This window comes from Pan troglodytes, chromosome 20 (assembly GCF_028858775.2).
Source record: "Pan troglodytes isolate AG18354 chromosome 20, NHGRI_mPanTro3-v2.0_pri, whole genome shotgun sequence".
In the NCBI taxonomy this organism is placed as follows: Eukaryota; Metazoa; Chordata; class Mammalia; order Primates; family Hominidae; genus Pan; species Pan troglodytes.
Genome location: NC_072418.2, coordinates 16,877,372 through 16,902,832, shown reverse-complemented (window position 1 = coordinate 16,902,832; position 25,461 = coordinate 16,877,372). Strand labels below are relative to the sequence as shown.

The window sequence follows — 25,461 nt, the reverse complement described above, 5'->3', positions numbered from 1 at the left end:
GCCGGCGCCGCCTCGGGGCGCTCCGCCTCGCCCCAGCCCCCGGCGCTCTGACGCCGCCCCCGCCCCACCGCCTCCCTCCCCGGGAGGGGCGCAGACCCGATCGCCCCCAGTCCCGAGCCTCCGCCGCCGCGAGGGGGCCGCCTTTGGATCCGTGTAATCCGCCTCTTTTTTTTCTTTTCTTTTCTTTTCTTTTTTTTTTTTAATTTTTGGTCGGCGGCGGTGCTGGGCCAGGGGAAGGAAGGGACACGGAGGCCGCCCTCGCCCCGCCACCTCCTACCCGCTTCCCCCCAGCCCCGGCTCCGGGAGATGTGCCGGGCGGGGGGCCCGGGTTCGCCGAGCCGCAGGAGAGACACGCTGGGCCGACCCCAGAGAGGCGCTGGACAGGTGAGTGTCTGCGGGCCCAGGGCGAGGGGCGAAGCCGCACCTGGGCCAGGTGTGCGGGGCGCGCGGAAGAGGGGAGGCGGGAAGGATGGGAGGCCGGGGCCTGTCCTGGCCGCGAGGGGGGAGGGGACACGGGAGCCGCGCGGGGCACCGCACCTGAGCGGGAGGGGCGTCGGGGGCAGCCCGCACCTCACCCCCACTGGCGAGGGGCCTGGGAGGGGCGGCCCCCACGGAGCGCCCGGGGCGCGGGGGTGCGGACGGGCGACCGCAGGGTGCCTGGCGGGGGGAGGGGACCGCGAGTGTGCCCGCGCGTGGCTGCGTGTGCCCGCGCGCGCGCCAGCCTTTGTGGGGAAGCGGCGCGGCGGTGCCTGCGTGTCCCCGGTGCGTGTGCGCGCGGGTGCTTGGCGCCCTGTTTGTGTAGGTGTCTGGGTGTGAGCGGAGGGGGTGCGTGTGCGCGCCGCGCGCCGGCCCCGCGCCCCAGAGGAGCCGTGTCGGGGGCTGGCACCACAGGATGCTGGGCGAGGGGGTTGTTTTTCTCTGGGAGGCAGTGGCGCGGGGGATGGGGAGGGGTCCGTCTGGGTGTCCAGCCGGCCGCAGTCCGGGGGGCGCCGCTGTCAGGAGGAGGGGGTGCAGCCGGGCAGCACCTTCTCTCCGTGGTGCCGGGTTAAAGCACGGGAGGCCGGCAGGTTTGATCCACTCGGATTATTCGTGCTTTGAGGACAGCTCCCCACCCCCACCCCAGGTGCGCTTTGGATTGAGCTACGAGGGTTTGGTTGTCATCCTCACATCTGACGGTCCTGGGACCCAAGTCCAGGCCTGAAGTGGTGGGGTGGGGGGATGCTGTGTTTGCTCCAGCCGTGTCCAGAAAATGCCCTCCCAGGTATCTCTCCAGTGCACCCCCGGCCCCCATCTGAAGACAGCCGCTGGCTACACACACCCCTGTCCCTACACTTCCAGTCCGGGTCCTCACACTGCCCCATCCCTGGCCAACACCTCACTGTACCTGCCTGGACCCTTTCTTGCTGTTCCAACCCCCATCCACCCCCAGCCATGCCAGCTGCGTGGGTGTTTCTGTATCCCAGTTCCAGGCAGGGCCCCCCCTTCCGCCTGGCTTCCACCGGACTCAGAGCTGGGGTCTGTCTTCCCACATCCCACATCTCAACATGTGTGCCTGGGGGCAGGAGGGGGAGGGGTTCAAAATGGCTGCCAAGATGGCTGGCTCGCGCTCTCTCTCTCTCTGTCTGTCTCTCCCTCTCTCTCTCTCTCACTCTCTCTGTCTTTCTCTATCTCTCTCTCTTTTTCTCTCTTCCCCTCTCTGCTTGCCCGGCTCCCTTATCCTGGTAGGGAGTCACTGCTTAGAGGAGGTCGGACCCAGTGGGGCACACCTGAGGGTGAATGTCTATTCCGGGCCGTTGACCTCCATGCTGTTTGGGGACAGACCATTGCTTTCTGCTTCTCTCTCCAACACCCCAAGGGCTGGCATGAGTCTAACCTGACCCCAGACCCCACTCCTTCACCCTGGCTCACAGCCTGAAAGCTCCGTGCCCTCCACCTGCTCTCCAGGGCCTGGCCCCCTGAATTGATCAACCCCACGAAGGGTCCACACCCCTCATTCTCTTCTCCAGTCTGCCCCACGGCCTGGGGGCAGGGGACTCTGCGTGGGCCCCTGTCAGGCCCCAGCTTTGGGGGGCAGGTGACTTCTCCTTCCTCCCTGCTCCCCTCCCACTAATGCCAAATTTATTACTTAAAAGTAGGATGAAAACAGGGAGAATAAGAGAAGGATTACAACCTTCATTATCATATCGAGAAAATTATCCGTGATTTTCCTAACTAGCAATTTGTCTGCCATGCCGTTCAGAACTGACTTGCCCATTAATTACAGAGATGAAAAATCATCTGGAATTTGGAAAAGGGAACTAATTCCATGGCTGGCAGCGATTGCACCCGTGCACGGAGCCACATATGTGTGCGACATACGTGTGCGCTCACATGTGGGTCCCGGCCCTCCTGCTGGTCTTGCCACCATCTTCCTACCCAGCTTGGTGACCTCCCTCATGGCCCCGCTCGGTCCACCCCATGTGTGTGTGGCATCTGCAGGCCACATCTGGGACACCCCTGCAGGCCCTCTTTCTCTCCAAGGGGCGCCCATCTCAATCCCCACTTCTGGCAGGCTTGTGTACCCCGTGATCACCCACGCTGATTCCTGTTCTTGGGGGTGTAGCTGGCGCCCAGGCTTGGGGAGGATGGAGAGCTGGGGACCAGCACACCTGGGCTGTGGAGCCTGCAGGGAGGGGGTGGAAGGGGGGGACTCGAAGCCCAGCTTCTATTCCCAGCCTGCCCAGGGGAGCCCTTTCTCCTGGGGGGCCTAGGAGGACCCTGTGGGCACGTTGGGGAGGAGCCTACAGGCGCCTCAGCTGCACGGGAGTGTGTTTGCATCCAGCAGTTTGGGCTCCTGGCCGGTGGCGTCTCCACCTGCATGTGAGGCTGTGTGACGCTTGCATCTCGGGGTGTCTGCGTCCTCCCTGCCCTGCCAGGCTGGTGGCAGAGCATGTGTTGCTTCAGCCCCAGCGCAGGCATCTCGGTGGGGAGGGTGGCAGTGGGTGCCCCTCAAGAGGAACGGGAGGAGTGGGAGCACTGCCATCCCCGCCAGAGCATCGTCTTTGCCCTCCACCCCCTCCTTCCTCCCTGGCGAGACATGTGGCCAAGGACACACAAGGCTCTGGTTTCTGTGTGGGTTCCTCTCACGGATCTGATTTCCAGATGCCAGACACTTCCCCTCCTCCAGCCCCTCTGTGGGGAGGCAGGGGGAGGGGCTCCCGAGGTGGGGGTTCCCTGGGTCTGAAACCCTGACCCCAGTGACCCTGAAGGTGCCGTGGCAAGACAGACAGCTCCTCCCAGGCTGGGTTTGGGGCAAAGTGGTTGCTATTGGGCACCCTGATGGAAGGGGAGAGACGGGTCCTGGAGTGAGGTGGGAGGCCAAGTAGAAACATGGAGGGGGTCCCGGTGTCCCCAGAATCCAGATGTCTGTCTGTCTGCACCTGTGCATAGGTGTCCTCTGCCTGTGTGGCCTGGATGGTGATCTAGCCAAGGGTGCATGTGGCCACGTGACCATCAGGCTCATCCGGTGTTCATAACGGTCCCTCCTGTGCTGGTGTTTGTGTTTTGCAGAGGGGGTGGTCATGCTGGGGGAGGCAGGGCTGCAAGAAGGAGTAGCTGTCTGTGTGCACACATGGGGCTGTCTGCATCTTTTGTGCACCTGCAATTGTGTGCTCAGGACTTCTTGGAGCAAGGCTGGGTGCACCTTGTCATGCAATCTGCACACACTTGCCTCCCCACCCAGCACCATGCAGGGGGCGCCATGGGGGGTGGTGGCCACGTCCTGTCCTCATGGAGCTCACACTGTAGCAACACATGGGGTTTCCATCAAAGCTCTCCTATCAGCTGGGCGTGGTGGCTCATACCTGTAATCCCAGCACTTTGGGAGGCTGAGGCGGGTGGATCACCTGAGGTCAGGGGCTTGAGACCAGCCTGGCCAACATGGTGAAACCCCATCTCTACTACAAGTACAGAAATTAGCCAGGCGTGGTGGTGTGCACCTGTAGTCCCAGCTACCAGGGAGGCTGAGGCGGGAGGATTGCTTGAATCCAGGAGGCGGAGGTTGCAGCGAGCCGAGATTGTGCCACTGCACTCCAGCGTGGGCGACAGAGCGAGACTCATTCTCAAAAAAAAAAAAAAAACCCAAAACAAAAAAGCAAAACTCTCCTGTCATGTGAGTTGGGGAGAAGGCATGTGTGTCTCCTTTTCGAGGGTAGCCCCAAACTCTGACTGCAGTAGCCCACAGGCTTGGACTGTCCTGGGGTCTGGCCCTTCATGGTCTTTCTGGGCCATCTCCTCCCTCCTCGTTGCTCCTCCAGTGTGCTAAGTGTGATCCTACCCCGGGGCGTTTGCACTGGCTGTTCTGCCACGTAGGACCCTTCCCCAGATATTTTCGAGGCTTTTTCTCCCCCACCCTCTTGAAATATCACCTCCCCAGTAACGTTTACTCCCAGGCACCTTCTGCAAAGTCTCAGCTTCCCACACCCCTCCTGATGTTCAGTACAGCGGACGGCTTTTCACATAGTCTGTAATTTCCTGATGTTCTGCGCTTGTTTGTTTACTGTCTGTGTCTGTGAGGAGGATCCAAGCGCGCGAGGATGTTGTGATTTGCTTTGCTTTGGGAATCCCAGGTGTCAACAGTCATCACTGGCCCACAGTGTGCGTTCAAGAAGTCTTACCTGACCCAGGTGTGGTGACTCACACCTGTAAACCCAGAATGTTGGGAAGCCGAGGTGGGAGGATTGCTTGAGGACAAGAATTTGAGATCAGCCTGGGCAACATAGCAAGACTCGTTTCTAAAATTTTTTTTTTTAATAGTTGGGCATCGTGAATATGTACCTGTAGTCTCAGCTGCTCAGGAGGCTGAGGTGGGAGGATCGCTTGAGCCCAGAGGTTTGAGGCTGCAGTGAGCTATGATTGCACGAGTGCACTCCAGCCTGGGCGACGAAGCAGGATCCTGACTCTTAAAAAAAAAAAAAATGCCCCTGCCTTCACTGTCTCCTGTTCCAAAATTTGGGGGGAGATAAAAATTCAATAAATAGATGCCCAGGCCAAAAATAACCTTGCCCCCCACCCCGCCAAAAAAAAAAAAAAAAAAAAAACTCAGAATAGCCAGTGCCCCTCCCTCAGAGGCTAAAAATACCCTGCAGGTCACAAATGATCAGGTCAGGAAGCCAGATGGATTCTCCTTCTTATCCCTTGAGGAGGTGAGGGGTCCGGGGCTGGCTTTCCCAGACAGGATTTCCTAGACGATTTCCATTACTCCTGACTTCGTCACTGCATCATTCTCTGTGGGAGGCTGTCCTCTGTACTATAGGATGCTCAGAGGCCACCCTAGCCTCTTCCCGATGGATGTCAGTGACACCTCCAGCCCCACAGTCGTAACACCTCAGGAAGTCTCCAGACATTGCTAAACATACTGGGATCAGGGGCAGAATTGTCCTGGGTTGGCAGTGATGGCTGTAGAGTAGAGGTTGCCAGTGGGAAAAGGTGGCCCACGCCTGTAATCCCAGCACTTTGGGAGGCTGAGGCAGGAGGATCACTTGAGTCCAGGAGTTCAAGACCAGCCTGGGCGACAAAGCGAGACCCCCTTCTTTACAGAATACAAAATTTAAAAATTAGTTGGGCATGGTGCCGCACGCCTGTCGTCCCAGCTACCCGGGAGGCTGAGGCAGGAGGATCACTTGAGCTGGGAGGTCAAGGCTGCAGTGAGCTGTGATCGCGCCACTGCATTCCAGCCTGGGCAACAGAGCAAGACCCTGTCTCAAAAAAATATATACGTAAATAAAATAGAGTAGAGGTTGGCTGACTTTTCTGTAGAAAGCCCGATGGTAAATCCTGCAAGCTTTGCGGGCCGCAGACGGGTTCTGTGGCCTGTTCTCTTTTCTCTTCTTCTCTTCAGTCCTTTAAAAATGTAAACACCATTCTTAGCTCACCAGCTGTACAAAGGCAGGCAGGGGCCTGACCATGGTTGGCCGACCCTGCCCCAGAACACCCCCTAGTGGCTTCTGGGAGTGAAGGCTGGGCAGAGGGGCGGCCCCATTTGGGGAGCAGTTGTGTGTTTAAAGTACAAGGCGAGTCCTGCACAGTCTGTTCCCGGCACCTCCCTGCTCTCACCTCCTCCCACTCTCCTCACCAGCTCACAACCCGCTTCCTCGATGCAGCTGCCACCGTTATTCAAACATATAGGCACGGTCCAGCCCCAGGGCCTTTGCACGGGCTGTGACCCTGCCCAGGATGCTCTTCTAACTCTCCTGAACTGAACACCTGCGTGCTCCTCTCTCAAATTCACAGGGGTTTGCTAAAATGTCATCTTCTCCAGGGGAGATGACCTTTCCTGATCATCCTGTTGAAAATTGCAACAGCCGGGCACAGTGGCTCATGCCTGTAATCCCAGCACTTTGGAAGGCAGAGGTGGGTGGATCACCTGAGATCAGGAGATCGAGACCAGCCTGACCAACATGGTGAAACCCTGTCTCTACTAAAAATACAAAAATTAGCTGGGTGTGGTGGTGAGTGCCTGTAGTCCCAGCTAATCAGGAGTCTGAGTCAGGAGAATCGCTTGAACCTGGGAGGCAGAGGTTGCAGTGAGCCAAGATCACGCCATTGCACTCCAGCCTGGATGACAGAGCAAGACTCTGTCTCAAATAAATAAATAAAATAAAATAAAATTGCAACAGCCGGGCACAGTAGCTCATGCCTGTAATCCCAGCACTTTGGGAGGATGAGGCGGGAGGATTGCTTGAGTTTGAGACCAGCCTGGGAAACATAACGAGGCCCCCATTTCTACAAAAAAATTAAAAATTAGCTGGGCACGGTGGCACACGCCCTGTGGTCCCAGCTACTTGGGAGGCTGAGGCAGGAGGATCCCTTGAGCTCAGAGGCTGTGGTGAGCTATGATCCCACCACTACACTCCAACCTGGGCAACAGAGTGAGACCCTGTCTCTAAAAATACGATTAAAAAAAAACACACACACACTCCCAAACCCACACACACTCATAGCCACTTTTCCTGGCTTTATCTTCTTTCACAACACTGGTACGCTATAGAATCGACTTTTTTGTACCCAGCCCCTCAGTGTCTGGCACATAGAAGATGCTCCAAAAAAGATGTGTGGAATTGCTGAAAATTATTTCTAACCCCCACAGCCACCCTGGGAGGCTCTCGTTCCCCAGCTCCCCCGTGGAGAGACAGAATTGAGAGGAGTGACGTGGGTGTCCTGTCGTGCTGACATGACGGCGCACAGCCTGGATTTGAACCTGCAACTTAAGGGCGCTATGCCGGGGGCCTCTTCTCTCCTGCCCTGCTAGGCACCATGCCCCCGTCTCCTGGTCTTACCCTGCCCCTTAACTGCCAGCATCTGATGAGGCAGGGGGATCCCGCCTCTGTGCCCTCTGCTTGGGCCCTAGCTTCTAGAACTCTTTTCAGCTCTGCTCTGCTGAGCTCAGAGTGCAAAGCTTGGGGCTGGACAGTGAACACTTTGGAGTGGAAACAGACCACAGGCCACTGTGGTGTGGACCTGCCATGATGGTGAGCGCAGCAGAGGTGCAAGTCAGGGAAGGCTTCCCGGAGGAGGGGGCTTCCCAGCTGCAACCTGGAGGGGGAGGAGGGGTATGGTGGAGGGGAAGGAGCATCTGTGAGAGAGAGGGGCTGCCCTGAGGTCAGACAGAAGATGGTGGCTCAAAGGGGAGGAAGGAGAAATGTTTCACAAGTGCATATGGAGAGAAGCTGGAGGCTGCTGGCTGGCCTTGTGACTGTGGGGCTGCCAGGGCCTGTGGCAGGGGTGGGGGTAGAGGTAGGGGGTTTGCGTCAGGATCCAGATGGCAGGGTGAGAATGTTTAGCATGAGCTCCCTCTAGCTGCTACATGGGAGAGAGCCGTAGTTGGCAGGAAGGGAGGCCAGGAGGCCAGAAGGGAGGCCAGGAGGCAACCAGCAAGGTGGGGGCCAGAAGCAGCCAGTGCTTGGTGGAAGCTTCAGGTTTCTGGCTTTGACAGCCCTGTGGACAAAAGGCAAGGGACAGGTGGGGTAGAGAGTACCCTCCACTCCCAGCAACCCTCCCCACACACAGTCTGATCTCCACCTCTGCGGCCAGAGGACACCTGTGAACACCCGAGCCAGATCCCATCCCTCTGTTCAGGATTCCCGATGGCTCCCACCTCTCTAGAAAGCCAAAGTCCTCCCTGAGGTCCACAAGGCCCTGTATGGCCTCTGTGACCCCCCCTCCCCAGCCGCCCTCACCTCCTTTCACTCTTCCCCTTGCTTGCAGGGCCCCAGCCACATCTCAGCACATTCCTACCCCAGGACCTTTGCACGTGCTATTCCCTCTGCCCAGAATGCTCTTTGCACGGGTACCTAGATGGCTCACCTCCTCAAGACCTCTGCCGAAATGTCACTTTTTAGGGGAGGCATTTCCTGGCCACCCTGTCTACAGTTGCACCTACACGTATACCCCCTGTCAAGCACACCTTCCTCCATTGCACTTGTGACCAGTTGGGAACTCGGTAAACATCCACTGAATAGATGATCTGCTTTTTGGGTCTATTTCATCTTCATTCATTAAACAAATGAACAAGCATCCACTCCTTGCCCAGGGCTGGGTATGCAACAAGAGCCAGCCCAACCCACAATGGTACTTTCCCCTCAGAGTCCCTCGATGGTGGGGAAGACAGACATTTAACAGCTGAGCCCAAGTCCAGTTAGGGGAGCAAAACACAGAGACCCTGTGTGCTGTGAGAGTGGATATGAGAGATACGAATGCTGTCCTCTGGGCAGAGCCCTTTGGAGGGAGAGCAGAATAAGGAACTGTGTGTGAGAGAGAGACAGACGCTGAGTAGAAGTGATGGGAAGGTGGCAGGACAGCAGGGCCTGAGATGCCATGTTAGAGCATCACAGGCAATAGGGAGCCATGGAGGGTTGTAGGCAGGGAGGGGTGTAATTGGATTTCCATTTTGCAAAGATCGTTCTGACCTCAGGGTAGAGACTGGATGGGACGGGATGGCAGATAGATGGGGAGATGAGGGAGAAGGTGTCGGGGGCGGGGGCAGGGAATTTTTTGAACGACCCCTACCCCTCTGCAGTCCAGTGCTGCTTGGTGGCCGGGGTGACCTTTATTTTATTTTATTTAGAGACGGAGTCTTGTTTTGTCACCCAGGCTGGAGTGCAGTGGCATGATCATAGCTCACTGCAGCCTTGACTTTTTGGGCTTGAATGACCCTGCTGCCTCAGCCTCCCGAGTAGCCAGGACCACAGGTGTGTGCCACCATGCCCGGCTAATTTTTAAATTTTTGTAGAGACAGGATCTCACTGTGTTGCCCAGGCTGGTCTCAAACTCCTGGACACAAGCAATTCTGCATTGGTCTCCCAAAGTGCTAGGATTACAGGCATGAGCCACTGTGCCCAGCTCCAGGGTGACCTTTAAAAGGTTCTTCATTGAACAATTATATTTCAGCTTCCTGCTTGTGCCAGGTGCTGTGCTGAGTGTAGTATGCAAACCCCACCCTGCAGAGCCAGCATCTAGTAGCAGAGAGTTCATAAGCAAATAAAATGCATGGCGTGCTGGTGATAGGTATGGAGAAATCAAGTCAGGACATGGTGTAGGAGTGTGGGGGCCAGCAGGACCTTGCTGAACTAGTGATGTTTGAGGAAAGACCAAAAGGAAGATGCAGGAGGAGCTGTGAGGGGATCTGGGGAAGAGAGAAACAGCCCGTGAAGAGGCCCTAAGGCAGAACAGTGCCTGGTGTTTCACATTGTACAGGGCTTGTTTGTTTTTTGTTTTTGAGATGGGGTCTTGCTCTGTTGCCCAAGCTAGAGTGCAGTGGCATAATCTCAGCTCACTGCAACCTCCACCACCCGGGCTCAAGAGATCCTCCCACCTAAGCCTCCCGAGGAGCTGGGATCACAGGCGTGTGCCACTATGCCTGGCTAACTTTTTGTATTTTTGGCAGAGACAAGGTTTCACTATGTTGCCCAGGCTGGTCTGGAACTTCTGAGCCCAAGCAATCAGCCCTCTTCAGCCTCCCGAAGTGCTGGGATTACAGGTGTGCGCCGCCACATCCGGCCCAGTGCAGAGCCTTTGTATGATACAGACTTTGGCTTTTGGTCGAGTGAGGTGGGAGCCACGGAGGGTTCTGAGCAGAGGAGGGAAGCGGCTGACTTAGATGCTCACAGGCGCCCTCTGGTGGCCCTGGGGGAAACATACTGTAGACAGTTTCATTTTGCAAAGATTGTTCTCACCTCGAGGTAGAGATTGGATGGGACAGGGGTGGCAGATAGATAGGGAGACGAGGTGTAGACAGTGAGGTGGGGAAGTGGGGTCCAGCCAGGAGATGATGGGGCTGGACCAGAGAAGCTGAGGAGTGGCGAGAGGTGAGTGGACTCTGAAGGAGTAGCCACAGGACCTTACGGGGCTGGATGTGATGTGAGGGGAGAGGGATCCAGGATGACTGTCCGGTTCCTGAGCACCTGGAGGGACTGGGCTGCCATCCACTGAGCTGGAGGATGGGGCAGGGACTGGAGATGCTGCGAGAACCCTGCCCTGCCCGAGGACCATGTACCTGGGCCCTCTCTGGGCACCTGCTCTGTCTCTGCGAGGTAGGTCTGTTAGTCCCTGAGCAGCAATGGGGAAATAGGTTCAGAGAGGCCAAGTGCTTGCTCTGAAGCTACACAGCAGATTGAAATTCAGGGGCTTCAACTCTCAGCTGGTCCTTCATAGTCACCCCAGGGCCTGCAGCTTCCTTATGGACCTGCCGGATGCCTGAGGGCTTCCTGAAGGAGGCGGGCTCATGGGCGGCTGGGTTTGGGGAGTGGGCAGGAGGCAGGAGATGCAGCCAGAGGGCTGTGTGTGGAGGGGCTGGCTGCTGCCAGGAAGGGAGGAGACCATGAAGGGGGCCCAGATCCCAGATCCCCACCTTGGTTCCCCACCCTCCCCCCCCACCCAAGGCACTCAGACTCCCACCCACTCGAGCGCGCAGAGGGTTGCCGTGGCAACTGCAGGCTAGGGCAGGCTAGAGGCGCCCCCTCTCCCCCAGCAGCCGCTTCTCCTCCTGTTGCTCTCCCCATCCCCATCACAGGGCACCCGAGGACAGAGTCTGGGCCTCAGTGGCCCACCCTGCTGCACTGACCCTTGACTTGAGACAGACGCAGGGCTTAGATGCGAACATACAGGCAGGTGTGCAGCCCCGTTTCCCGTGGGTGAGACAGGGTCGCCTATGGCTGGGTGCAATGGATTCCTGGGTACACCTGTAATCCCAGCACTTTGGGAGGCTGAGGCGGGAGGATCGCTTGAGCCCAGGAATTCAAGACCAGCCTGGGCAACATGGTGAAACCTCATCTCTACAAAAAACACAAAAATTAGCCGGGCATGGTTTTGTGTGCCTGTAGTCCCAGCTACTCGGGAGGCTGAGCTGGGAGGATCACTTGAGCCTGGGAGGATGAGGCTGCAGTGAGCTGAGAGTGCACCATTGCACTCCAGCCTGGGCAACAGAGCAAGACCCTGTTGTCTCAAAGGAAAAAAAAAAAGAGAGAGAAGAAAGAAGGAAAGAAAAAAGAAAGACAAATAAGGTGACCGGAGACTACTGAGGTGCAAGGTGGGGACGGACACAGGTGTGGGCTCACCTGGCTTCCCAGGTGTAGAACGTCCAGGCGTGACCAGCTCTGAGGTTGCATAGACACTCAAATACAGTGTGGGCCCGGGGGGTGGGGGCTCTTCAGGCCCCCCAGGATCCCCCCACAGCTCACCAAACCCAACCTGGGGAGCCAGCCCTCCCTGGGTTCAAGCCCCCTTACCAGTTGAGTGTCCCTGGGTATATCTCTTCAATGACAGGACCTCACTTTCCTCCTCTGTAAACTGTGGGTACAAGCATCTCTCCTTCCTAAATGGTTATTAGGATTACATGAGCTACACGTGGAAGCTGCTCGGGCTGGGACTTGGAGCTGTCCGTCACTGTCCCAGGCATCTCAGGTGGTTCCTTGCTGGAGAGCCCAGCTAGATGCTCAGCCTGTCGTTTGCTGTTTCCTGTAAATGGTTTCTTTAAAGTTCTGTGGCTCAGGCCCTTGCCCCCATCTCTGCCTCCCTCCTCACTCTCTGTGTGTCCTGACTCCCTATATGAATTTCCTAGGCTCCCACAACAAATTACCACAGACGGGACAGCTTTAGCAACAGAGACTTTATTGGTTGTTTTGTTTATGTTTCAGGGATGAGGCCTTGCTCTGTTGCCCAGGCTGAAGTGTACTGGTGCGATCACAGGCCACTGCAGCCTCAGCCTCCCCAGCAGCTGGGACTACAGGTGCATCCCGTCATGCCCAGCTACTTTTTTATATTTGTTTATAGAGCTGGGGTCTCACTGTGTTGCCCAGGCTGGTCTCAAACTCCTGGGCTCAAGCAATTCTCCCGCCTTGGCCTCCCAAAGTGCTGGGATTACAGGCGTGAGCCACTGCAGCCAACAACAGAATTGTGTCGCCTCCCAGCTCTGGAGGTTGGAAGTCCAAGATCAAGGTGTTGTCAGGGTTGGTTCCTTCTGGGAGCCTTCAGGGAGAATCCGTTGCAGGCCTGTCTCCTGGCTTCTTTTGGTCATTAACTGGCAATCTTCCCTGGCTTCTAGAAGCATCACTCTGATCTCTGCCTTCATGGTCACATGGTCTTCTGTGCATGTCTGTGTCCAGGTTTCTCCTTTGTATAAGGGCATCAGTTGTTGGATTAGGACCCACACTGATGACCTCATTTTAACTTGATTATCTCTGTAGGGACTCCAGATGTTCCCAACACAGTCACATTTGAGTTATCAGGAGTTGGGACTTCAACATATCTTTTGTATTTTTGACATGGGGTCCCACTCTCTTGCCCAGGCTAGAGTGCAGTGGTGCAATCAGAGCTCACTGCAGCCTCAACCTCCTGGGCTCAAGCAACCCTCCCACCTCAGCCTTCCCAGTAGCTGGGACTATAGGCACGTGCCACCGTGCTCGGCTAATTTTTGTGTTTTTTGTGGAGATGGGGTCTCACTATGTTGCTCAGGCTGGTCTCAAACTCCAAGGCTCAAGTGATCCTCCCACCTTGGCCTCCCAAAGTACTGGGGTTGTAGGTGTGAGCCACTGTGCACTGTGCCCAGCCTGACTTTTTTTTTTTTTTTTTTTTTTTTGGCGGTGGGGGTGGGGGGCCATATTTCAATCTGTAACACCTCCCCCTCCAGAGGCCTCAGGGATGGTCAGGCCTGGTTCTTCCAGGGGACACCCACCACCTGCCAAGCTGAGGCTGGTTCCTGGGGGTGTCTGGAGCTTCCTAGGGGAGCCACTCTGGGGAGAGGGCGTCGTGCTCCTGGGGAACTCTGTCTGTACCCCTAAGGCAATGGCACCCTGCCCGTGGGGGTCAGGCGTGGCCCCCCAGGTCACAGGGCAGACGCCCCATCTCCAACTATCCTCACTGCCGTCCTTAGTCACTCCCCTGTCTTCAGTAAGTTTTTGCTTGGGGACCCACTGTGTGTTCAGGGAACCAGGAGACAGGAGTCGGGGAAACCAAGTTCCAGCCTCAGGAGTTTCCATTCTTCTGGGAGTAGAAAGAAAATCTAGAAGGCTGGGCACAGTGGCTAATACCTGTAATCTCAGCACTTTGGGAGGCCGAGGCGCGTGGATCCTCTGAGGTTGGGAGTTCGAGAGCAGCCTGACCAATATGGCGAAACCCCGTCTCTACTAAAAATACAAAAATTAGCCAGGTGTGGTGGCCTGTGACTGTAATCTCAGCTACTCAGGAGTGTGAGGCAGGAGAATCACTCGAGGTTCTTGAATCACTTGAGGCGGAGGTTGCAGTGAGCCAAGATCACGCCAATGCATTCCAGCCTGGGCGACAGAGCAAGACTCCGTCTCAAAACAAAACAAAGAAAAGGCCGGGAGCAGTGGCTCATGCCTGTAATCCCAACACTTTGGGAGACCAAGGCAGGTGGATCACCTGAGGTTGGGAGTTCAAGACCAGCCTGACCAACATGGCAAAACGTCGTCTCTACTAAAAATACAAAAATTAGGCAGGCGTGGTGGCGTGTGACTGTAATCCTAGCTACTCAGGAGGCTGAGGCAGGAGAATTGCTTGAACCTGGGAGGTGGAGGTTGCAGTGAGCCGAGATCGCGCCACTGCACTCCAGCCTGAGCGACAGAGTGAAACTCCATCTCAAAAAATAAATAAATAAAATAAAATAAAGGAACTCTAGGAGTGGTCAAGTAAAAGTATGGAGCAGGGATGGGATGGATGAGGTTATGGACTAAATTGTATCTTCCCACCTCCCTCCCAAATGCAGAGGTTGAAGCCCTGACTCCCAGCGTGAGTGTATTTGGAGGTAGGCCCTTGAGGGAGGTAATTAAGGTTAAATGAGATCTTAAGGGTGGGGCCCCCTACTCTGAGAGGACTGGTATCCCAATAAGAAGAGAGAGGCCGGGGCTTGTGGCTCATGCCTGTAATCCCAGCACTTTGGGAGGCCAAGGCAGGAAGATCATTTGAGGCCAGGAGCTCAAGACCAGCCTGGGCAACATAGCGAGACCCCATCTCTACAAAAAAAATCGAAAAAGTAGCTGGGCACAGGAGCACGCACCTGTAGCCCCAACTACTCAGGAGGCTGAGGCGGGAGGATCCCATGAGCCTGGGAGGTTGAGACTGCAATGAGCCGGGATTGTGCCACTGCACTCCAGCCTGAGCAAGAAAGCCAGACCTTGTCTCAGAAAAAAAAAAAAAAAAAAGAGAGACAGCAGGGATCTGTCTCCCTTTATGCATGTCTAGAGAAGAGGCCCTGTGAGGATCTAGTGAGAAGGCGGAAGAGAATTTCCACAGAAACTGAAGTTGCTGGCACCTTGATCTTAGCCTTCTGGCCTCCAGAACTAGGAGGAAGTAAATTTCTGCTGTGTAAGCCGCGCAGTCTATGGCACTTTGTTATGGCAGCCCGAGCTAATAGAGAAGGTGACAATGGGGACAAGGGATGCTTCACCCTGTCTGTGTGCCAGGAGCATCCCGAGTGTCTCGTGTGTGAATTTGTCCTGTTGCACAGCTGCCCTCTGAGGTATCCCCGTTTTACCAAGAAGAAAACAGAGACACAAGAGGTCACAGCATGGCAAGGGATGCCCAGGCAGGCAGTGACTGCAGGGCACTGTAATACAGGGTGGCAGAGGCCCATGTCTGCGTCTCTGGGGAGGACACCTCTGAGTCTGAGGGACACAGATGGGGACAGGCTGAGGCTGGAGGGTGGGAACCCGCATGGCTGGAGGGAGACAAGGCGGGAGTCAGAGGTGTTGGAGGGGTTAAAGCAGAAGACCCGCCACTCAACATTGTCTTTTGTTTTTGTTTTTGTTTTGAGACGGAGTCTTGCTCTGTCGGCCAGGCTAGAGTCGGTGGCGTGATCTTGGCTCACCGCAACCTCTGCCTCCCAGGTTCAAGCAATTCTCCTACCTCAGCCTCCCGAGTAGCTGAGATTACAGGTCCCCGCCATCACACCTGGCTAATTTTTGTATTTTTAATAGAGATGGGGTTTCACCATGTTGGCCAGGCTGGTCTTGAACTCCTGACCTCAGGTGATCCGCCCTCCTCGGCCTCCCAAAGTGCTGGGATTACAGGCGTGAGCCACTGCGCCCGGCCAAGATTGTCTTTTAAAACACCCCTCTGGAATGGATGAACCTGGAGGACATTATGCTAAGTGAAATAAGCCAGACACAGAAAGACAAATAATGTGCGACCTCAACTTATCTGTAGAATCTAAAAAAGAATTGAACTTGTAGAAGCAGAGTAGAGCAGTGGTTATGGGGGTGAGGGCACAGGGGAAGGCGGGGGATGTAGGTCAAAGGGTACAAGCTTTCAGCTTTCAGATAAACATGTTTTAACCAGGCAGAATGGCTTGTGCCTGTAATCCCAGCACTTTGGGAGGCCAAGGCGGGAGCATCGCTTGACGCCAGGAGTGCAAGGCCAGCCTGAACAACATAGCAAGACCCTGTCTCCACAAAAAAATTTAAAATCAGCCAAGCATGGTGGCACACACCTGTAATTCCAGCTACACGGAAGGCTGAGGTGGGAGGATCTCTTGAGCCCAGGAGTTCGAGGCTACAGTGAGCTTTGATGGTGCCACTGCACTCCAGCCTGGGCAACAGAGCGAGACCTCATCTCTAAAAGAAAAAAGTTCCAGAGACCTAAGGTACAGCATGGTGACTATAATTAATAATAGCAGGCCAGGTGTGGTGGCTTATACCTATAATCGCAGCACTTTGGGAGGCCGAGGCAGGCAGATTGCTTGAGCTCAAGAGTTTGAGACCAGCCTGGGCAACATGAGACTCCATCTCTACTAAAAATACAAAAATTAACCAGGCACGGTGGTGCCCACCTGTAGCCCCGGCCACTTAGGAGGCTGAGGCACGAGAATTGCTTGAACTGGGAGGGAGAAGTTGCAGTGAGCCAAGATTGCGCCACTGCACTCCAGCATGGGTGACAGAGCGAGACTCCGTCTCAAAATAATAATAATTATTATAGCATACTGTTTTCTTGAAACTTGCTGAGGAATTAGACTCAAGTGTTCTCACCACACACACCAGAAAGGTGTCGAGGTGAGGTGTTGGATGTGTTGTTAGCTTGGTTGTAGTAATCACTTCACAACACATAATGGATATCAAAATATCTTGTAACCTTAAATAGATGTAATTTCTATTTGTCAATGATGCCTCAGCAAAGCTAGGGAGAAAATAAAAAGGATCCTTCTGTGCAACAGTCCACATGTCCATTACCGATGACTGGATAAAGAAAACGTGGTCCACCCATGCAGTGGAATACTACGCAGCCATAAAACGGAATGAAGCTCGGATCCAGGCTAGAACGTAGGTGAGCCTTGGAAACGTGGCGCTGAGTGAGAGAAGCTGGACACAAAATAAGGCCAGGAATGGTGGCTCACAGCCATAATCCCAGCACTTTACGAGGCCAAGATGGGCAGATCACTTGAGTCCAGGAGTTTGAGGCCAGCCTGGGCAACATGACGAAATCCTGCCTCTACAAAAAATACAAAAGTTAGCCAGGAGTTCATTTAGAGGAGTCATGTGACTATAGTCCCAGCTACTCAGGAGGCTGAGATGGGAGAATCACTTGAGCCTGGGAGGTGGAGGTTACAGTGAGCCGAGATTGGGCCCCGGCACTCCAGCCTGGGCAACAGAGTGAGACCCCCATCTAACTGGGAAAAAAAAAAAAAAAAGGCCGCATAGCCTGTGATTCCATTTGTATGAAATGTCTAGAATAGGTAAATCCATGGAGACAGAAAGTAGATTATAAGTTACCAGGGCTGGGCGACAAGGGGAGTGGGCATTATTGTTTAGTGGGTACGGAGTTTCTATTTGGGGTGATAAAAAAGTTTTGGAGGCTGGGCACGGTGGCTCATGCCTGTAATCCCAACACGTTGGGAGGCCGAGGCGGGTGGATCACTTGAGGTCAGGAGTTCCAGACTAGCCTGGCCAACATGGTGAAACCCCGTGTCTGCTCGTGGTGGTGGGCGCCTATAATCCCAGCTACTCAGGAGGCTGAGGCAGGAGAATCGCTTGAACCCAGGAGGTGGAAGTTGCAGTGAGCCAAGATTGCGCCACTGCACTCCAGCCCCGGTGACAAAGTGAGACTCCGTCTCAAAAAAAGAAAAAAAAGGAGGTGGTGCCTCTGGCTGCCAGGAGAGCCTGGACATCGGAGGCAAAGGGGCCAGAGGGCACTTGGGGAGTGGCCAGGGCCCAGGACTAGAGGGGCAGATGCTGAAAACAGATGTGTGGACCAACACTGGGGTGTTCTGGAAGTATACACAGCCCAAAGACTTACTCTTGAACTGGATTTAGGGGTGAGAGAAAGAGGAGTCAAGGGTTTCAGCTCCTGGGGTTCTGGCTGGAGGGCCTGGGAGGATGGTGGCACTGTGCACTGATGTAGGGGCTTGTTTTGGTCTGGTTGGGCTGAAGGTGCCTTGGAGTTCCCGGTGGAAGTATACATGGCTCTGGGGGGCTCCACTCTGGAGTCTCAGCATTCTAGGGTGCAGCCTGGGAGGAAGAGAGGGACTGCCTCTTCCGTGGGTGTCTTTGTGCCCTGACTGGCACCAGGCTGTGCACAGCACCCTCTGATGGGGCCTGTATTGGCCCAGCGTGTACGTGCACTGCTCTCCTTACCAGAACCCTGCAGAATAGCAGCGCAGAGGGAACCAGGGCCAGGGAGGTGAGGAGACCAGCTCAAGGTCACGCAGGGCATGTATAAGGCAAAATTGGGATCTAGACCCATGTGGATTCGCTGCCCACACAACTTGGCATCGGGTGGCTTCCCTGCCATTTATTTTTTTATTTTTTTTTATTAAGAGAGGGTCTTGCTCTGTTGCCCAGACTGGAGTGCACTGGCAGGATCATAGCTTACTGCAGCCTTGCAAACTCCTGGGCTCAAGTGATCCACCCACCTTAGCCTCCCAAAGCACTGGGATCACAGGCACGAGTCACCGTACCAAGCCAGCCATTTTTACTCCCTCTAACCATTTCCTCTGCTCGGATGCCTGTTGCAGTGGGAAAGAAAGCGCTTGGAGACCCTGGGAGGGGAGTATCCTCAGCTTGGGGACACTGCCTCCCCTGAACCTTTCTGTGGCTGGGCAGTTGGGGGAGAAATGAGGAAGTTGAAATAAGGAAGCCACTCCCCATTCCCAAGGTAACACGCTGTAAAATCATCTGAAAGTGACACCGGCCTTGTCTAGTCACAGATGTGGGGGGAGATGCGGATAGGGGCTCGTGGCGGCTCGGGGGGTAACGCTGTAAAATCATCTGAAAGTGACACCGGCCGTGTCTAGTCACAGATGTGGGGGGAGATGCGGATAGGGGCTGGTGGCGGCTGGGGGGGTAACACACTGTAAAATCATCTGAAAGTGACACCGGCCGTGTCTAGTCAGGGATGTAGGGGGAGATGCGGTTGGGGGCTGGAGGTGGCTGGGGGGGATTTACTGAAGAAGCTGGGGCAGTGGAGAGGGAGCTGGTATCAGGAGTGGGCATGAGAGGGGAAGCGGGCAGAGAGCTGCAGGGCTGGAGCGGGGGTGTTCAGGGCTGTCTTGCAGATATTATCTTCCCGTTTCCCACGTGAGGAGACTGGGGTCTGGACCAGGCGTCCTGCCCTGTGGGGTTCTTTATTTATTGAGGGCCTGCGCCGATTTGTTTTATTTATTTATTTTTGAGACAGTCTGGCTCTGTTGCCCAGGCTGGAGTGCAATGGCACAATCTCAGCTCACTGCAACCTCTACCTCTCGGGTTCAACCAATTCTCGTGCCTCAGCCTCCCGAGTAGCTGGGATTACAGGCACCCGCCACCACGCCCGGCTAATTTTTTGGTATTTTTAGTAGAGATGGGGTTTCACCATGTTGGCCAGGCTGGTCTCGAACTCCCGACCTCTGGTGATCCACCCGCCTCGGCTTCCCAAAGTGCTGGGATTACAGGCACGAGCCACCGTGCCCAGCCGTGTGCTGATTTGTAAGGGCCTCTCTCAAGAAGCTCGCGTGATAATAAAAAGGTAATTTCAGGTGCTCACTTGAGAGCTGTGAATTAAAAACAGGGAAAAGGATGGCGGGTGAGGGCCGCAGGCGAGGACTGTTTTGTTTGCAGGGGGTCAGGGTAGGTCACTGTGCTGGGGTGACCTTGCGGCTGAGCCCTGAACAATGAGCAGCCGCAGCCGACATGCAGGGATCCTGCTTGGGGACTGGAACTGGAATGTTGAATGTTTCAGGAACAGGAGGGAGGACAGAATGGGGCTTGGAGAGCTTGGTGGCACCAGTTCACCCACAGCCTCTGGGCTCTAGTGAGGAACTGAGACCCCAGCAGAGACCAGGGGCTCAGTTAATGTTCGGATCAACATCATCATGTGGTCCCTTAGCTCTGAGTGAAGGGTGGATTGGGAGGCGGGCAAGGAGGCCAGGACAACATACAGGTGACATAGGATGGTGGCATGGGCCTAGGTGCTGTGCTTAGAGCCAGAAGTGGGCAGGTCGCGAGATACTTCAGCGGCAGAGCCCACAGGACTTGCTGATGGCTTCTGTAAGGGGGATGACAGGGAAGGTGAGGAATCAAGGCAGAGTCTCAGCTTTGGGATCTGAGATTCATTCAACAAATAATTAATTCATTGCCACGTGCCAGGCCTATTCTAAAAGTTGAGGATATGAAGACAACAGTGGTGATGGCCTCACGCAGTAATCCCAGCTCTTTGGGATGTTGAGGCAGGAGGATCTCTTGAGGCCAGAAGTTCATGTTCAGCCTGGGCAACATAGCAAGACCTCATCTTTGCAAAATAAAATAAATTAGCTGGATGTGATGGTGCATACCTGTGGTCTCAGCTACTAGGGAGGCCGAGGTGGGAGGATCACTTGAGCCTGGGAGGTGGAGGCTGCAGTGAGCCATGATTTCACCACTGCACTCCAGCCTGAGTGACAGAGCAAGACCCTATCTCTAAAAAAATAAAAGTAAATAAAAGTTGGGGATACGGCCACCATGAGCAAAACAGTTCAATGATCCCTGCCCCATGAAGAGGACATTCTATACACCAGGTGAATAGTTCTATCTGAGCAGAGGCCTGAAGGAGCCAGCCATGTGGACAGTGGGTTGGCAGAAGCTACAGGTAGAGGAAGCGACAGGTGCAAAGGCCCTGGGGCAAGGCCTGCTGTGGTCCAGGAATAGCAGGAGTGGCTGGAGCAGAAATGGGGTCAGGGAGCTAACTGGGCCAATTACAAGGGTTTTGGTTTTCAGCAGGGAAATGGTAGTGGGGGCTCTGATGAGAGATTCCAGGCCGGACATAAGAGATTTGAAAGTGCTGGCTCAATGATGGTACTGAGAGCCCAGGACAGCCTGAGATGGGACAGGCTGGGATGACAGCTGGATATGACAGAGCAGGGGTTCCCACGCTGGAGGGCTTGCCTCAGAGAATGTGTGTTTCTGGCCAGCACAGTGGCTCACGCCTGTAATCCCAGCACTTTGGGAGACTGAGGTGGGAGGATCATTTGAGGCCAGGAGTTCAAGACCAGCTTGGGCAACGTAGCGAGATCCTGTCTCTATAAGACATTTTAAAATTAGCTGGGCGTGGTGGCGAGAGCCTGTGGTCCCAGCTACTTGAAAGGCTGAAGTGGGAGCATCACTTGAACCCAGGATCTGGAGGTTGCAGTGAGCCGTCATCGTGCCACTGTACTCCAGCCTGGGCAACAGAGCAAGACCCTGTCTCTCAAAGAAAGAGAGAGAGAGAATGTGCATTTCTACCAAGTTCCTGGCAAGGCTGATGCCAGTGTGCTGGGATCACACCTGGAGAACCAGGGTGTAGATAAAGCAAAGAGCTGAGGACAGACATTTGAGCATGCAAGCCTGAGAGGATTTGGGGAGACTGAGGCGGGGAGAGAGGTGAGAAGGAGCAGCCATAAGGCAGGAAGAAACCAGTTAGAACCGAGCCCTGGACTGGGCACAGTGGCTCACTCCTGTAATCCCAAAGTTTTGGGGGGCCCAGGCAGGAAGATCCCTTAAGCCCAGGAGTTTGAGATCAGTCTGGGCAACATAGCAAGACCTCCTCTCTGCAGCAAATTTAAAAATTAGCTGGTGTTGCTGGGCGCTGTGGCTCACGCCTGTAACCCCAGCACTTTGGGAGGCTGAGACAGGCGGATCACGAGGTCAGGAGATAGAGACCATCCTGGCTAACACGGTGAAACCCCATCTCGACTAAAAATACAAAAAATTAGCCGGGCGTGTTGGCGGGCGCCTGTAGTCCCAGCTACTCGGGAGGCTGAGGCGGGAGAATGGTGTGAACCCAGGAGGCGGAGGTTGCAGTGAGCTGAGTTTGCACCACTGCACTCCAGCCTGGGGGACAGAGCACGACTCTGTCTCAGAAAAAAAAATAAATAAAAATAAATAAGTAAATAAATAAATAAATAAATAAAAAATTAGCTGGTGGTAGTGGTGCAAGCCTGTGATTTCAGCTACTTGGGAGGCTGAGGTGGGAGGATTCCTTGAGTCTGGAAGGTTGAGGCTGCAGTGAGCTGTGATTATATCATTGCACTCCAGCCTGGGCAACAGAGTGAGACCTGGTTTCTAAAATTTAAAAAAATAATAATAATGAAAAAAAAAAACTGAGCCGCTGTGCCTGGGGACAGAGCAGGTGGGGAGGATGGCAGGGGACAGCACACAATTCTCACCCCTCCCCCATCTCCCCTGGCCCCCCCAGAGGGGGAGGCAGTGTCCCCCTCCCACCCCGCCTGCCTGTCTCCAGCTTACCCTGAAGGTCCCCCAGAGAGGAAAGAGGGGACTCGGGCATCCCTGGTTCCTGATCTGTGGCGCCAGCTGGATTCTAATTAGCCACCAGAGCTTGAGAGACAGGAAGCAGGGGGCTGGGGGCGGGGGCTTGGATTTCTGCCCAAGACGGGGAGGCTGCAAGTCGGGCTGCACGCCTGGGTCCCTCACTTGCGAGGACACTCATTACCTCCTTGCGCATGGTGAGGATGCGAGTAGGGGAGATGAGTGGGCAGGGTCAGGACAGGGGCATGGGGAAGAGGCTTCCAGAGGGTCCAAGGCCTGCCTGGGATCTCCCCATGAGCTGTCCCAGGAGGTTCCAGTGGGGAAGAGTTGGCAGTCTGTTTGCCCAGAGGTGCCCACATGGGTGGGTCTGCCTGCTGGGTGTAAGGGTGGGGGGTGTAGTGTGAGCTGCAGACCCTGGAGGGGGCCCTACAGATAGGGCTGGCTCGAGGGACGTGCTGGACCTCAGCCTCTCAGAGCTACTCAGCCACCAGCAGGAGGAGAGGGGAGCGGCCTGGAGGCCCTATCCCCACCTCAGTCTCCTTGTCCTCCCCCAGGCTGGTGGTCCAGGCCGTGGTGCCTGCCAGGTGATGTGGGGCGAAGCCCCCCGCACAGGCCACTGAGAGCTCCGGACACGCACCCGGCCGCCACCATGGCCCGCCTAGCCGCAGTGCTCTGGAATCTGTGTGTCACCGCCGTCCTGGTCACCTCGGCCACCCAAGGTAGGTGCTGCTGGGGCCGGGGAGGGGCCGCGGCTCCCAAACCCTTCTGCGGGGGCAGATAAAATGTTGAAAACCCTCCTGATCACTCAGTAAAGAATTACAGCCTCCTGCCCCGCCCCAGACCTCAGCTGGAGCAGGCCAGTGGAAGACTCAGTGGTAACACACACCCCAGTGCCACCAAGAGGCCCCTGGACCATCCTCTTACCTCCAACAAGTCAGCTGGGCCAGGTTGGTAGGGGCCATCCCGCTGTGGCCCCTGGGACCAGGACAGGCCTTCTTGGTGAGCCGATGCTCCTCTCTCTCTCTGTCTCGCTCGCACGCTCTCTCTCTCTCTCTCTCTCTCTCTCTCTCTCTCTCTCTCTCTGTGATTACATCTTCGAGGCTCTCACTGGGAAGAAGGCTTAATTAAAGCATGCCCGCTGACGTTTATTTAAAAACAACTAATTACCCGGCTCGGCCCTATGCCGGCCCTAGGATCCTGCACACGCCACTATTAGTGCCCCAAGCCTGCCTGCCCACCCTCACCGATTACTCAATTACTGGCCCCGTGACCAGCCCAGGCCGGGGGCAAGGGCGGGATAACGTCGGAGGCCAAGAGAAGAGGTCAGTGGGCCCGGCCCCTCACTCTGGGATGTGCCCCCTGCCCACCCCGACATCCCTGTATGAAGGGCATTGGCGGGTGACTCTGCTCCCTCTGGCCCTGCCCTCTGGAAAGCTCCAAAGGTTGAAGGGACACGGTTCAGCTGGGCCCCAGGGCCTTGGCACTGCCCCGCTGGCCAGCAACCTCACTCCTCTGCTGCTACGTTCTCTGCCCATCCAGGTCCTGCCCCATAGCCCCAGCTGGGCCGGGAGGGCTGCCTCCACCCCCAGACCCATCTGAGCCAGCCTTCCACCCCCGGCCCTCCCTCCCAAGCCTGGGAAGGCTAAAATTAGATGAGGAGGCAGATGGTGCTGGAGGAACACATGTGAAAAGTTCCCCCCGCTGGGACTCAACTCACCCCAAAAAACCCCAAGGGCCTCCCTGCCATACCCCTGGGGTACCCACCCAGATCTCTGGAAAGGCTCGGCTCTGTCACCGTCCCGCACGAGTGCCCTCCGGAAACCTCGTACAGCAGGTGGTCACTTCCTTCACCTACAAGCGACGGTCCCCACATTGGGGCATCTGGGTCCCTGGCTGAATCCCTGCTGCCCTCCAGCACCCCTCAGGGCCTGGCTGGAACCAGCATCACAGAAGGTGCTGCCCCGGCCAGCATGGACCCTGCCAGGCACCCTCTGTTGTGCAGACAAACCGCCTTAATAATATTCATAATAACAATAATTAGTATTCATATCATCTCACTGCGCTCTGCACACATTAACACCCTGGAGCCATCACAACAGTCCTGTGAGATGGGAATTGTCCTCTCTGCCCCTCAGGGGAGGGACAGAGGCACAGAGGCGGTCAGTGACTTGGATGAGGCTGCAGCCAGGGAGTGGCCGGGCTGGAATTCCAACCCCAGCCGGCTGTCTGGCTCCTACATTCTAGTTCTCCATCCCCGTGTGGTACAAGATGATGACCAACAATGGGGCAACGCAATCCCCCCAGGGAGCTCAGCCTGCTCAGGACATGTCCCTTCCTTGTCACAGTGAAATCCTTGGAGGGTCACCAGATGATACTGATCAGGCACCCTCCGTGTGCAGGGTGCCATGCTCAGTGCTTTCCTTCAAGAGCATTTTCTAAGGCACAGGATCCCTGCAGGATGACCCGGGGCTGTAGGTGCTCATTTTACAGATTGGGAAACTGAGGCTTGGGGAGAGAAGAACAGTGGCTGTTCAAACTTTTTAAATGTTTTTATTTTGAAATGGAGTTTTGCTCTTGTCGCCCAGGCTGGAGTGCAGTGGTGTGATCTTGGCTCACTGCAACCTCTGCCTCCCGGGTTCAAGCGATTCTCCTGCCTCAGCCTCCCGAGTAGCTGGGATTACAGCCGCCTGCCACCATGCCCGGCTAATTTTTTGTATTTTTAGTGGAGACAGGGTTTCACCATGTTGGCCAGGCTAGTCTCGAATTCCTGACCTCTGGTGATCCACCCACCTCGGCCTTCCAAAGTGCTGGGATTACAGGCGTGAACCACCGCGCCCAGCCACTGTTCGAACTTGAGCATGCATCACCATCACCTGGTTGGCACATTGCCCCGCAGGCTCCTGGCCTCACCCCTGGGATTTTGATCCAGCAGGCCGAGCATGGGGCCCGAATCTGCATTCTGAACCAGACTTCACATCTGCCCTGTCAGCGGCAAAGCCAGTCTCTGTGGTTTCTTCTAGAAACATGAGTTCATTCCCATGTTTTCTCTGCTCCTCGCATGGGGTGGGGTGAAGTTAGGGAAGTCCCCAAGCCAAGCCTCACTTCTGACACCAATGACAAGTTTGGGGGTCCCCCAGAGAACACTCAGGTATGATCATTCACTAGAAGGACTTGGAACTAACTAGATGTTATGCTCACAGTTTATTTATTTTTTATTTATTTA

At 55.5% G+C, this 25,461-nt stretch overlaps 1 protein-coding gene and 1 long non-coding RNA gene across 9 annotated transcripts in view; one reads left to right on the top strand and one right to left on the bottom strand.

The window, feature by feature from the left end:
- The first annotated feature begins 105 nt into the window (after positions 1 to 105).
- The window catches only part of ADGRL1 (adhesion G protein-coupled receptor L1), a 58,877-nt gene continuing 33,521 nt past the window's right edge, over positions 106 to 25,461 (top strand). For all 8 annotated transcript variants that reach the window (XM_024351903.3, XM_024351897.3, XM_024351902.3 and 5 more), the window contains exons 1-2: positions 106 to 384; positions 22,793 to 22,957. In XM_024351903.3, the coding sequence (XP_024207671.1) occupies positions 22,888 to 22,957 (70 nt within the window). In that variant the 5' untranslated portion in view covers positions 106 to 384; positions 22,793 to 22,887. The remainder of the gene's footprint in view (positions 385 to 22,792; positions 22,958 to 25,461) is intronic.
- Positions 12,128 to 23,900, bottom strand: LOC129138115 (uncharacterized). The gene is made up of 2 exons (XR_008541101.1): positions 23,163 to 23,900; positions 12,128 to 12,645 (listed from the first exon to the last, which is right to left on the bottom strand). It is a non-coding gene; the product is annotated as an uncharacterized LOC129138115 (long non-coding RNA).